Source organism: Mustelus asterias, chromosome 13, assembly GCF_964213995.1.
Source record: "Mustelus asterias chromosome 13, sMusAst1.hap1.1, whole genome shotgun sequence".
In the NCBI taxonomy this organism is placed as follows: domain Eukaryota; kingdom Metazoa; phylum Chordata; class Chondrichthyes; order Carcharhiniformes; family Triakidae; genus Mustelus; species Mustelus asterias.
In genome coordinates this window covers 55,563,926-55,577,253 of record NC_135813.1, presented here as the reverse complement: position 1 = coordinate 55,577,253, position 13,328 = coordinate 55,563,926, and the positions used below count along the sequence as shown (strand labels likewise).

At 43.5% G+C, this 13,328-nt stretch overlaps 1 protein-coding gene across 2 annotated transcripts in view; it reads left to right on the top strand.

Moving 5' to 3' along the window:
- cabin1 (calcineurin binding protein 1) overlaps positions 1-13,328 on the top strand; it is a 524,701-nt gene that overhangs the window by 482,435 nt on the left and 28,938 nt on the right. For both annotated transcript variants that reach the window (XM_078226800.1, XM_078226799.1), the window contains one exon: positions 8,361-8,649. In XM_078226800.1, the coding sequence (XP_078082926.1) occupies positions 8,361-8,649 (289 nt within the window). The remainder of the gene's footprint in view (positions 1-8,360; positions 8,650-13,328) is intronic.

Below are 13,328 nucleotides of genomic sequence, written 5' to 3'. Positions count from 1 at the left end.
ATACTATACTAGTGATTTTTCTCTCTCCCATAAAGCAATGTTTATTTTTCTAACCTAGAAACATTCTAAACCCATCATCAACCATTCCATTCCATTTGTTTTGACAGTTCTTTGTACCACTTATCCTATAATTTTGCTTTGTACTTCTCTCAAATTTTTCATACAATTTCAGTCATTTAACAATTTAAACAGATTTGGCTATTCCTTCTCGTTTAGATTTTTTTTTCTCAAAAAACTTTTAAATGCTGGTTGTGGACTAGGGAAAGGGACTGGGCACTAATATATCAACATCATCTCTCTTCATGCATTGCCAGGAAACTAACGCTGTGAACTGTAAAAGAAAATTAAATCTTGGGTAGATTTAGACGCAAACATTGGGCTGCTGCATTCTTCTAACGACAACTGTTTAACTGATTTGTCCAGCAACTGGTTTATTTCAGTAAGAGCAGCGTGGCCGACAGTTCCAGGATTGAGCTTTTCGAGATGTCAGCTTGCAGTGAAACGGGATAAATGAAGTGGCTGTTTTTGTTTGAGTTGCTGTGGTGCTGCTGATGCAGAATGTGAATTTCAGGTGGTGACGGGCTGATTGAGCTGAAACTGGAATGCCGTGCCAGTGAAATAATCATTTGAATAGCCACAGGGTACAGCCAGCTGAAAGCACTGCCTTGTGCCACGAACGATTCCCGATGATGAGTCTGGGCAGGCAGTGTGCAGCGAGCAAAATGAAAGCAATATAAGAGCCAAAAATCAGGCTTGGATGAGTTATAGTGTTTATTACCACATGCGTGGGTGTGTAAGCAGCGAGCTCAGTATGAGATGAGAAGGCTTTCAAATTCATAAGCTTTTCTTTTGAAAAAAAGACATACAATACTGTGGATGAAAGCAGGTTTACTGGATTGTTCTCGGAAATCAGAACAGATTACACTGCCTGATTCCACATTTTTAAAAAGTACTCTTGCTTCAAGTTTATTTGGGTTGGTTTTGTCTCCCCTCCATCATCCCAAGGGTAACTGACAAAATCCTAGTTGGTTTGGAAACTGGGGTTGTGTCCGTGTGGCAAATGAATAGTTGGTGTTTATCCTTGATACCCTCCACACCCCGGTGACCTGGGGCTTACTTCAGTGCAGCTGAGAAAATACACCTTTTAAAATGGCCTGCCTCTAATCTAGTGACTCATCTCAAAAGGAAGCTGTTTATTTTTCTGAACTAGAAAACATTCTAGCCAATGACCAATCGCTCCATTTCATTAGTTACTTGCCCAGTAGTAATTGGAGACGGTAATGTCCAATATCCCATGGGAAACCTGGAAATAAGATCAATGTGCCTGTCAGCAGCATTTTAGCACACCAGCCTCATTGTTTCCCAAGTTTGCTGCTGATAGCCCAGCAACAGGCATGATGAAGACTTGTTGACATGATCTTAACTCCAGTATTTAAAAGGCCAATTCAACAATGGAATTTGGAACGGTTCGGAATTAGAAGCAAGAGAAGACAGTCTGTGAGAATGGAAGCAAGGTGGTTGAGTCCAACTTTAATTGCGCTTTCCTTGACGTACTGCTAGCATCAGTGAGGATTTGGAGCGATGTTATTCCCTAGCAACAGCAGGAAGAAACCGTGTTGCAACTATAAAGGAGGAGTAGCTGATAGTATCTCTGGAAATCAGCAGCATTATGCCAGGTGAGTACAGAAGCACATTTACCGGCACCCTGCTATGCCTTGTCAAGCCCACTCCATCATGTCACTTAGCTTGTAAGCTCACCCTCATATCCCCATCTATCATCCAGCACTCCCACTTGTTCTCAATCTTTAGCAATTTGGTGCCTCCCCGTGATGGTCACCCTCACTCCATCCATCAAGGTGAACACATGCCAATACGCTTCTCATTGGTCTGTTCTTTTCCTCTATTGCAAGAGATAAGAGAGCAGAACATGTGACAGAGAACCAGAGGTGAGTCTCCAGAGATTGATCAGTTAACTATTACAGAGGAGGGAGCATTGTCAATCAGTGGTATTTTTGCATCACTGGCCATCAGAGATGAGGACCCCCACAGCTACCTGGTGGCAGAATCAAATATAACGCACACACTTGTCATAAAAACCTCAGTCATATTGACTTGATTTCAGCCGGGAGTGAAATATGATAAGTTTCACAATCTTACCTTGCCAGTCATATATTTTTTCACCAATCAGGATCCTCACATGCACAACCAGATTCCATGGACCTCGCAAATGACAAATCCTCAGAGGAGTTGATTCATTCTGCAGATCTTTGACCAGTTCTAACACCCATAGGACCTTGGCCAAAAGCACCACAACAGCTGGTGTTTCTGTTCCACATGAGCAATTTCCCACTCAATTTCATCTTACCCTGTCAGCATGCACTCCTCTAGCTTCTTATTGAATGTATCTATGCACAAGGATGGAGAACTTCATGTTAATAGATTCACTGAATAACTGAGAATATTAAGTACTTGGTATGGTCTTCCTCATTGATTTGTATGCAGCCAATGTCCTTAAAACAAACCGTCTTCCTTGCTGCCCCTCTCATCCTCCTCTGACCTGCTGTGTATATTTGCCTTGTGCATCACCTGGCCTCTTTACTGCCCCCTGCCTCCACTTAATTGAAGCACATCCCCAAATAAACACACAGAGCAGACTTTTAAAGGAACAGCGCATTGCGATTTGGATTATTCCTTCTGAGGTGAAGCTTGAACAGCACATGAAATACAGTATTTAAAGCTAGCTCATCAGTCATTCTGTAGCTGTTTGAATTTGAATCGAGGTCTTAATGGAGAAACTCGCTATTTAAATCATGGAGGAAAGTTGCTGGGTTTTTTACGGTGATTCTCTCATCTGCAGGAGTAGAATTCATTGTCACTGAATCAATTAAGATAATGAAAGTGAGGAGGAGGAGGGGGCTGCTGAAAGGGTGCACTGGGAGAAATCTGACGGAAGCCAGACATGTTTTTTTGTGAAGAGACTGGGAACTGAGGGCAATGATTGACACTTAAAATCGGCACCAGAATGGCAAAGCGTTGAAAATGCCTCTCCTGGAAATTATGTGTTTCACATGTCAGGCACGTAAAGTTTCAGAAGATCCCTCTCCAGGCTGTTCAAAATTTGTACAGCATTTCCCATAGGCATTTCTCAGTAGTTACTTCAATCTGTGTGTGTGAGAGACTGTGTATTAAACCAATGATTTTATGCCTTTTTGAAGCCTTGAGTTGTGTTTAACCCACTAACAGCTGTTGAAATGGTACCTGTTAAAGGGTCAGTGAATTGGTTACTGGATTCGAAGAGGGAGCTTAATTTTTGCAACATTTTCCATTGACAGCACCCACTTCAAAAAATGTGCTGCTGAGACCCTGAGCTTTGGAATACCCTCCCTCTCCCTCTCTGCGTCTCTACTTCTTCCTCCTTAAAACCCACCTTCCTGCCAGTGGCAAATGTTGTTTGAGAATCGCTCCTGTGAAGCAGGTTGGGTTGTTTTACTATGTTAAAGGTGCTATCTAAATGCAAATTGTTGTTGTATCTGCCTCTGGCATGAACTGAGGTCCTGTTGAATTGTTTATTGATGGAGCCACTCTCGTACTCACTGGATGAGATTTTACGGCCTTGCTCGGGCGAGACCAGAAATTCCTGCCCGAGGTCAGCGAAGATTTCCGTTGTCGGACCCACGCCCGTGCCGATTCTGTGGGGGCGAGGTGGTAGACTTCTGGCATCACAAAGTAACCCAAACTCTATGAAGCTTCAACTCCTTGTGATTACCAATGGTAGTGATGTTATCAAGCTTGTGTTTGTTTTCCTTGGGGTGCTTCACTATATAGGGTGGCTGATGACTAGAGATGTAATGTTGGCCACATTCATCTGCGCGTTGAACATTTGTAACATGTGAACCCTTTCAAATGTCCTCTGATTTCTGTTACCTTTTAGACTGACTGACGTGGTCTCATTTGAACCTGGGTTCTTCTCTAAAAGTTGCTGCAATCCTAATGTGGTTCTTTTGCAAATGGCCCAAGCCACTTAAATTGCCTTTGGAATGGGCTTTTTGCAAATTGTCCAACTGATTCCAACCTGGTGCACAGTGGCTCTCTAGGTGAGTCCGTGGTGCATTTTAAATTACATCACTTTGTATAGTTTGTGGTTGGAATGATGCGTGTTGTTGGAATGTTTAGGGGTTTCAACTTTCGATGCCTGCACCACCGATTCTCGTTGCCATTATTAACATTCACAAAACTCTATGTTGTATTTCAACAAGTGGGTTTAGAGTATAGTATCGCAATGTTATTTGGAGCTGAGTGTATTTCCTGCTTTTGGAAATTGCACCGCAGGAGATTTTGCATGATATGCCTGAACAATAGATACCGAATTCTTCCATTGTATTTCTATCACCAACACACCACCCCATTAGCATAAACTGGGGTATGTGGAGAGTTCAGGCACTTGCCCAGAAATTGGAGGGAGAATTACTCACAAAAGTGTGAAACTGATGAGGTATCTGTGTATTCCAGGAACGCTACCCCAAGGAGAAGAATCATTTGATTCAAATAAAAATAGAGGGCACAAAGTGCAGATTGGTGGCAGTTTTGCCTTCTCGCTGAGCTGCAGTTTTTGATTGCTGTGCCTCCTTTTATACAAATAAATAAGATGCAAGTGTCCTGCCATGTGATTTTCCCGAGAGTTGCTATGTAAATTGTTGAGGGGGTTTAATGATTGCGAGCGAGAGAAAATCTAAAGAGCCTCAGAGCCACGTGTCTGGTTGAGTATATCCATTTTGTTAACGGTTTCAGAGAATGGTTGCCATGGTGCCTCTGTCATCCTTTTCTGGAGGTGTACTCTGGACATAATAGATTTATATGTAGCCTTGGTATCCAGTCTTAGTCGAAAAAGGGAGCAGAGGATTGGGAAGCTGCACCCAGGTGTCAGAGTGTGAGAATCCTGCAGCTGTCGGTTAGCTGGACAAGCTGAAGGACGGAGGTGGGCTGTACAGCAGTAAGTGGCAATGGGATTTTGCAGCCCACCTGTAGAAACCTAGTTCCAGATATCTTTCATGTTCTCTGGTTAATTCTAGTCTCTGATCAGACTCAGATACTGTGTGGGCTGTAAATTCGAATGGAGGGAGGAGGGTTTTAATTGTTTTGGATGTTGCATGTTACAGGAAGGCTGTGTTACTGTAGTGATGTTTGCCAGAGCTTTATACTAGCCTCAGCTTGTTACTGCATCAAAACATTGTGTTTGACTTGTGTTTGAATCAGCATTTTATTTTCACCTGTTTCCATGCCATTACCCCACCAAAAACAAATCTCTCCAATACAAGTCTAAAACAGTAGATAATACTCTGAACTGAACTGACTACTGAGAACATTGCATACGGTGTGGAGCATTTACAGCAGTCTGTCAGTCTGAAGTCTGTGCAGCAACTTATATTTATGCAGCAGCTTTAACGTAATAAAACATCCAAGGCATTCGAAGGAGCATTATAGAACAATATAACACAGCTCCACATCAGGCGAAGTCAGTTCAGATGATCAAAAGCTTGATCAAAGAGGTAAGTTTTGGAAGCAGGAAAACAAGGTGGAGAGCATTAGGGAGGGAATTCCAGAGCTTAGGGCCTAGGCAACTGAAGATATGGCCATCAATGGTGAAATAATTCAAGATGTGGAGATGCCGGCGTTGGACTGGGGTAAACACAGTAAGAAGTTTAACAACACCAGGTTAAAGTCCAACAGGTTTATTTGGTAGCAAAAGCCACACAAGCTTTCGGAGCTCTAAGCCCCTTCTTCAGGTGAGTGGGAATTCTGTTCACAAACAGAGCTTATAAAGACACAGACTCAATTTACATGAAATTCATGTAAATTGAGTCTGTGTCTTTATAAGCTCTGTTTGTGAACAGAATTCCCACTCACCTGAAGAAGGGGCTTAGAGCTCCGAAAGCTTGTGTGGCTTTTGCTACCAAATAAACCTGTTGGACTTAAACCTGGTGTTGTTAAACTTCTTACTGAAATAATTCAAATCAGGGATGCTCAAGAGGCCAGAATTAGAGGAGCATAGATATTTGGGACACATTAAATGTGTTCATGGGATGTGGGTGTCACTTGCTAGACCAGCATTTATTGATTTATTGCCCATCCCTAATTGCTCTTGGGAAGGTAGTGGTGAGCTGCCGCCTTGAAATGCTGCAGTCCATATGGTGTTCGTACATCCACTGTGCTGTTAGGAAAGGACAGGGCGGCACGGTAGCACAGTGGGGGCGGCACGGTAGCACAGTGGTTAGCACTGCTGCTTCACAGCTCCAGGGTCCCGAGTTCGATTCCCGGCTTGGGTCACTGTCTGTGTGGAGTTTGCACATTCTCCTCGTGTTTGCGTGGGTTTCCTCCGGGTGCTCCGGTTTCCTCCCACAGTCCAAAGATGTGCGGGTTAGGTTGATTGGCCAGGTTAAAATTGCCCCTGAGATGCATAGGTTAGAGGGATTAGCGGGTAAAATATGTGGGGGTAGGGCCTGGGTGGGATTGTGGTCGGTGCAGACTCGATGGGCTGAATGGCCTCCTTCTGCACTGTAGGGGTTCTATGAATTCTATGAAAGGACTTTGACCCAGTGACAGTGAAGCAACTGAGAATAGTAAGTGGCTTGGAGGGGAACTTCCAGGTGATGGTGTTTTCATGCATCTGCTGTCTTTGTCTTTCTAGGTGATAGAGGTCGCCAGTATGGAAGGTGTTGTCAAAGGAGCCTTGGTGTGATGCTGTAGTGCACCTTGTAGATGGGTTGCAGAGTTAGGGAGGACTTGAGGTGATTTGAAAACAAGGAGGAGAACTTTAAAATCAAGATATTGCACAACCAGGAACCAATGTAGGTCAGTGAGCAACAGGTGGAAGGGGGCAGGATTTGGTGAAGTTAGCATGGGCAGCAGAGTCTTGGAGAGAGTCACACACAATGTTATGGAGATCTGTTAATTTGGACAGTGTCTCTGTTCTGATTTACTGATATCGAGCATTTCTGCTATTCAGAGATGGAATTGGTGCTATTTGAAGGTTGCTTCAGAATTTATAATTTTCATCCTGGATGAAGCTGAAGTGAGCCTTTGAATCTTGAATGGAGTGAGCCCTGGAGTGGTGGGTCAGGAGTGAGCTCCTGAGATGGAGTATGGGTGTGGAGTTGACCCTCAGAGTGATCCTGCTATAGGCTGTAACAGGCACTTAATGTCAGGTTGGATATTCCGTTTATTCAGACCTGTGCACTTGGCTGCCTGTCTCTGCATTTCACTTGGTAACGTGAGCTTGCATTATCAGCTGAAGGATTTTTGAATAATCCGTTTAACATCTTGTGCATAGCAGTGTGAGAGTGGATTGGCACCAGCCACAAGAATATTCTCCAGTGTGTTTCTCTCGCAGCAGTGATCAGTGTTTACCAGTTCCATACAGACCAATTAGAGGCAAGTGGGAGAGGGTTGGGGGGGGGGGATTATGAAGAAAGATCATGATTTTCATTTCCCCGTCATGCCAGCCTGTCCTCCATGGTCGCTGGTGCTGAGCTGGATGTGGGAGTGGAAGAGCAGGCAGAGTGAAATATAGGAGGTCTGTTATTTTGAGTTGTCCAGCAAAGCTGGTATTCCAGCATCCCACACATTGCAGGACCTCACTCAAGCTTGTTGTGATCAGTTATTGGAAATGGTTAGTTTTCAAAAATCATCTTTACTGCACAATGTTAACATTTAGATGTTTGTATCTATTTGTAAGGATCATTTTTCCTCCTCCTCCAATCTATGCTCAATCGTTCCTCATCCTCAGTAAAAACTGCAGATTTCTCCACTCCTCTCAGGCGAGCCATTAGCACAGTTTTACTGGAGTTGGCACATGGCTGAAATCTAGGAGGTATTTCCTCACTGCTGACACTGATGCCTCAATTTGTAAAAGATCAGGAACCACCTTGTGACATGTATATGGGCCTCACATTGGCAAATGTGAAAGCACTGGGCAGTGCAGTGTGCTCTGATTGGTTAGATTCTGGTTTGATATCATCATGAGTACAGAGGGATGGACGTAGCAACTAAAGGACAGAGATGTGGGAATGAAAAGGTTCAGCACTGAAATGAGGGGGCCAGCTGCGACCAATAATAGCACCTCCCACAATCGCAGGAAGTTCACCACCCCAGAGTGAGGAGTGGATTTAACTCTAACATTGAGAGGGCTATGTGTTCCCCACAGTTCCTTTACAGTCCTAGCCTCGCCATCCTGTGGCGATTCCAAACAAAGTGCCAGATATTTCTTCAAAGAAGAATCTGGCACAATTCATTGAACAGCCACGTGTTAAGCATATTTTGAATTCTGCAATGAAAAGATCTAAAGTTAATGTTTGTTTTTGCAGTCGGGAGAGACACCAACCACACCAAAATACTCCAAGGACTGTAAAGAAAGCTTCTTCCCTTCTACGCCAAACACAGTCACCACAACTGCTCCAACTTCAACTACATCCACTACAGTGGTGCCTGAAAACCCAAGGCCAAGTGACTCGCAATCTAAAACCAGGTTAAGCAACACTGCCCAGGAGGATCTGCGAGGTGCTGAGGTTACGTCAATGTTAACGCCAAGAGACATCGAACCCCAAACCACTGGTCCAACAGAGACACTGTCCAGCCTATCATATCTCACTCAAGGTAAACTTTAATGCTGATTAAAATGATGACTGGCATTTATGAACTCCTGGGCTTAATATAACATCCTTAGGCATTTTGCAGAGACTTAAGGAAAATGGACACCCAGGTACAGGGAGATAGACCAGACAGGGAAGGTGGCGCTTAAGAGAGGTTCCCCAGAAGGTGGAAGGTTTATGCAGCTAAAGAGTGGCCAGGGAGAGGGGGCTGCATGAGACGCTGGAGTCAGAGGGATGGAGAATTTTGGGTGTATTTTTTAGAGCTGCAGGTTATGGAGACAAAGGAGCGAGGCCATAGAAGAATTTGAACAAAAGGTTGAGAATTTTAGATCGGGACCAAGAATTAATATGGAGCAGGGATGACAGTGCAATAGACAAGAAAGAATTTTAAGATATGTATAGAGTTTTCAACGACAATGAAATTGTTTTTAAAAAGGTGTTTTCATTCCATGGGAAGCTTAGTTTTCATGCAGGCCAATTGGGAGGGGATGTGTGGCTTCCATTTTCTTCCTCCATTTTGCTCTCCAGACATGAACAGTTTGTGAGTGACTCTGACAATCGATTTCAGCAGCCTGTCAGTCTTGTGAAAACTGGAAAGTTTATGAAAATCTTTAGGCTCATTGCACCCTTTTATTCATCTCTACCTCTATCCTGGATGCTATCCTGCAACCATAGTCCCTTCAGTTCAGTCCTGTTTCTTGCAATTTGTTTCAGATGTCAGTTATCGTTGGTGTGAAATCATTCTCCTTCAATCCTGTGCTCAGGAAGGCTGTGGCATGGTTGTATTGTCACTGGGCTTTTTTATTTCTTAGTGTCACAAGTAGGCTTACATTGACACTGCAATGAAGTTACTGTGAAAATTCCCTAGTCGCCACACTCCAGCGCCTGTTTGGGTACACTGAGGGAGAATTTAGCATGGCCAATGCACCTAACCAGCACGTCTTTCAGGCTGCGGGAGGAAACTGGAGCATCCGGAGGAAACCCATGCAGACAAGGGGAGAACGTGCAGACCTCGCACAGACAGTGATCCAAACCAGGAATCGAACTCGGGTCCTGGCGCTGTGAGGCAGCAGTGCTAACCACTGTGCCACCGACTAGTACTCCAGAGGCCCAGTCTAACAGTCTGGAGAGAAAGGATCAAATCCTCCCCCACGGCAAATGGTGAAACTTAACTTCAATTAATCAAAAAAATCTGGAATTACAAAGAGGTAGACTTAGATAGTAATAGTGAGCCTATCATATGAAACTATTGGTGCTTGTCATTAAAGCCCATCTGGTTCTCACTAATGGGAAGGAAATCAGCCATCCTTACCTGGTCTGGCCTACTTGTGACTCCAGAGCCACAGTAATGTGGTTGATTCCTAACTGTCCTCTGAAATGACCGAGCAAGCCATTGAGTTGTATCAAACTGTGACAAAGTCTAAAAAAAATGAAACCAAGCTGACCACCTCACATTGACTTGGGCATTTGTCAATGCTGCAGAGTCATCCTTAGTAACATCTGGGGGATGGTGCCAAAAGTGGGAGAACTGTCCGACAGCCCATTCAAGCAGCAGCCTGACATGGTCATTCTCACTGAATCATACTTTACATACAATGTCCCAAATGTCACCAACACCATCCTTGGCACATTCTGTACCAGTGGCAGGGCAGAGACATCAGAGGTGGCAATATTGCTATACAGTTGGGAGGGCATTGCCTTGGGAGTCCTCAACATTGACTCCAGAACCCATGTGTCTCATGGCATCAGATCAAATGTGGACAAGACAACCTCCTGCTGATTACCATGTGCCAGCCTCCCTCAGCTGATGAATCAGTACTCCTCCATGTTGAACACTGCTTTAAGGAAGCACTTGAGGGTAACAATCGCACAGAATGTACTCTAGGTAGGGGACTTCAGTGGCCATCACCAAGAGTGGCTCAGTAGCACCACTATTGATTGAACTGATCAAGTCCTAAAGGACATAGTTGTTCAACTGAGACTGCGGCAGGTGGTGAGGGAACCAACAAGAGGGAAAAACATACTTGACCTCATCCTCACCAATCTACCTGTCGCAGATGCATCTGCCCATGCCCATGGTAGGAATGACAGTGGTTCACAGATGAAGTCCCATCTTCACGTTGAGATTCCCTCCATTGTGATGTGTGGCACTATCATCATGCTAAATGGGATGGATTTTCAACAGTTCTAGCAACTCAAAACTGGGGATCTATGAGATCCTGTGGACCATCAGCTGAAGCAAAATTGTATATACGCACAATCTGTAACCTTATGGCCTGGCATATGTGAGCAATGTGGGTCTCCCTGCACCACATGGCCTGCAAAATATGGTTCGCCAATATATTCCCATAGTCCAATGGTTCGCAAAGGGTGCGGCGTGCCACACTTGTGCGGCGAGAGAGGATGGCAAGTGTGGCGGGAAGATTCAAGGACAATGAAAGAAACATTTAAACATGGATAGATATTTTTCCAAAGTGAGAGCAAGAGCATCAAGTGATGCTGAGGACGATCCGAGTCCACATTGTGATCCAGAATCGCCGTTCGAACAGAGTGCTGAAGAAGAGTCGTTTAATTCTACACCAGTAGCAGGCGCAAGCAAACCTCCAAAAAAGAAAGTTTGTCGACAATATATGGATAGCTATCTGAATCTCAGTTTCACATGGACTGGAGATGAAAACGTACCTCGGCCTATGTGTTTGATCTGTGGTGAGAAGCTTCCCAATTCCAATATGGTCCCAAGCAAGATGAACAGACATCTGTTGTCAAAACATGGAAATCTGGCAAACAAGGATGTTCAATATTTTGAAAGGCTTTTGGAAGAGCAGAAATGCCAACGATCATATTTCGAAAAACGAATGACAGTCTCAGATAAGATGCAGATTGTATCTTACCAAGTGGCTGAATTGATTGCTCAACAGACAAAACCACATACAATAGCTGAAAAATTGATTCGGCCTGCCTATAGCTTGATTGTGAAAACTTTGTTTGGTGATGATGCTGAGCGAGAAGTTATGGAAGTTCCTTTGTCTGATAATACAATTCGCAGAAGAATAGTTGATATGTCAGCTAATATTGAGAAGCGTGTTTCCGAAAGCATGAAGAATTCTAAATTTGCCATTCAAGTTGATGAATCGACCGACATTAGTGGAAAAGCACAGTTGCTTGCCTATATCAGATTCATTCACAATGACGAAATAATCACACAGTTTCTATTTTGCAAGGAACTTGCAAAACATACCAGAGGACAAGATATTTTCCAAACCTTGTCTGAGTATTTGGAAAAAGTTGATATTTCATGGGACTCTTGTATTGGAATTTGTACGGATGGACGACATGTGTGATAGGGAATGTGAGAAGCTTGGCGGCACTCAAACAGAAAAATCCAGATGTAATATCAACTCACTGTTTTTTACACAGAGAGGCATTAATCACCAAGACCCTTGTAGCTGATTTGAAGTTGGTTCTAGATCAGACTGTGCGCATTGTGAACTTCATCAAAGCAAAACCACTAAAGGTGCGGTTATTTGCTCAACTCTGCAAAGACATGGAATCAAAACATCAATGCCTAATTCTGCACTTGGAGGTTCGCTGGATGTCCCGCGGAAAAGTTTTAAATCGGGCGTTGGAACTGAAGAATGAATTAAGAGAATTTTTGGAACAAGAAAGGGAACCCATTGTACCACCAACTGGATGACAATGACTGGTGTGCAAAGCTGGCATATTTGGCCGATATCTTTTCCCGGTTGAATGTGCTCAATGCCAGTATGCAAGGCCGCGATGACAATATCCTCACAACTACAGACAAACTAACTGCATTCAAAAAAAAGCTTCAGCTCTGGCTTGGAAGAGCGATGCAACATAACCTCGAAATTTTCCCACTGGTAAAAAGTTTTAAAACGAGCAATGAATTGTACGGCCTCATACAGGAACACCTTGCAACACTGGTAGAAAAGATTGATCATTACTTCCCATCGTTGTCTACAGAAAAATTCGACTGGGTTAGAGACCCCTTTGCAAATTCCAGCTGTTCAGGTCTGACATTGGATGAGGAGGAGGAAATGGCCTGCATTTCGAGTGATCGCACCTTGAAAATGAAACACGGGACTCTTTTTGGATATACAACCAGAAACAGTATCCACGCATCTCTTCAAGAGCATTAGTTATTCTTCTACAGTTCTCCATGACATATTGTTGTGAACAGGGATTTTCAGGTCTGACAAATATCAAAGACCAGAAAAGAGAAAGGCTTCTTTGTGTTGATGAGGAGATGAGAGTTTGTTTGTCTCAAATTATACCTAATATAAATGAGATTACCCGACAAAAACAAGCTCACACCTCTCATTGAGTTTGTATACTTACTTAAGGTTACATATGTAAGAGGCTCGTCTAGAAGTATATTTTGGGAATGAATCATGTTTTTAATGTAGCTGCATTGTTTTATACTTTCTGGATGTCCCATGATCATATTATAAAGTAGTTGTGTTCTATGTTATGAATCAAGCACTGCTAGGAGTTTTTTTAAAAATGTATTTCTTATCAATAAAAAATTCGGTGTGGCGCGAGCAAATTTTTATTCCAAAAGTGCGGCCCAGTGAAAAAAGTTTGGGAACCACTGCCATAGTCAATTAGGGATAGGAAGAAATGTTGGCCTATTCAGTGATGCCCAAATCCCATGAAAGAATA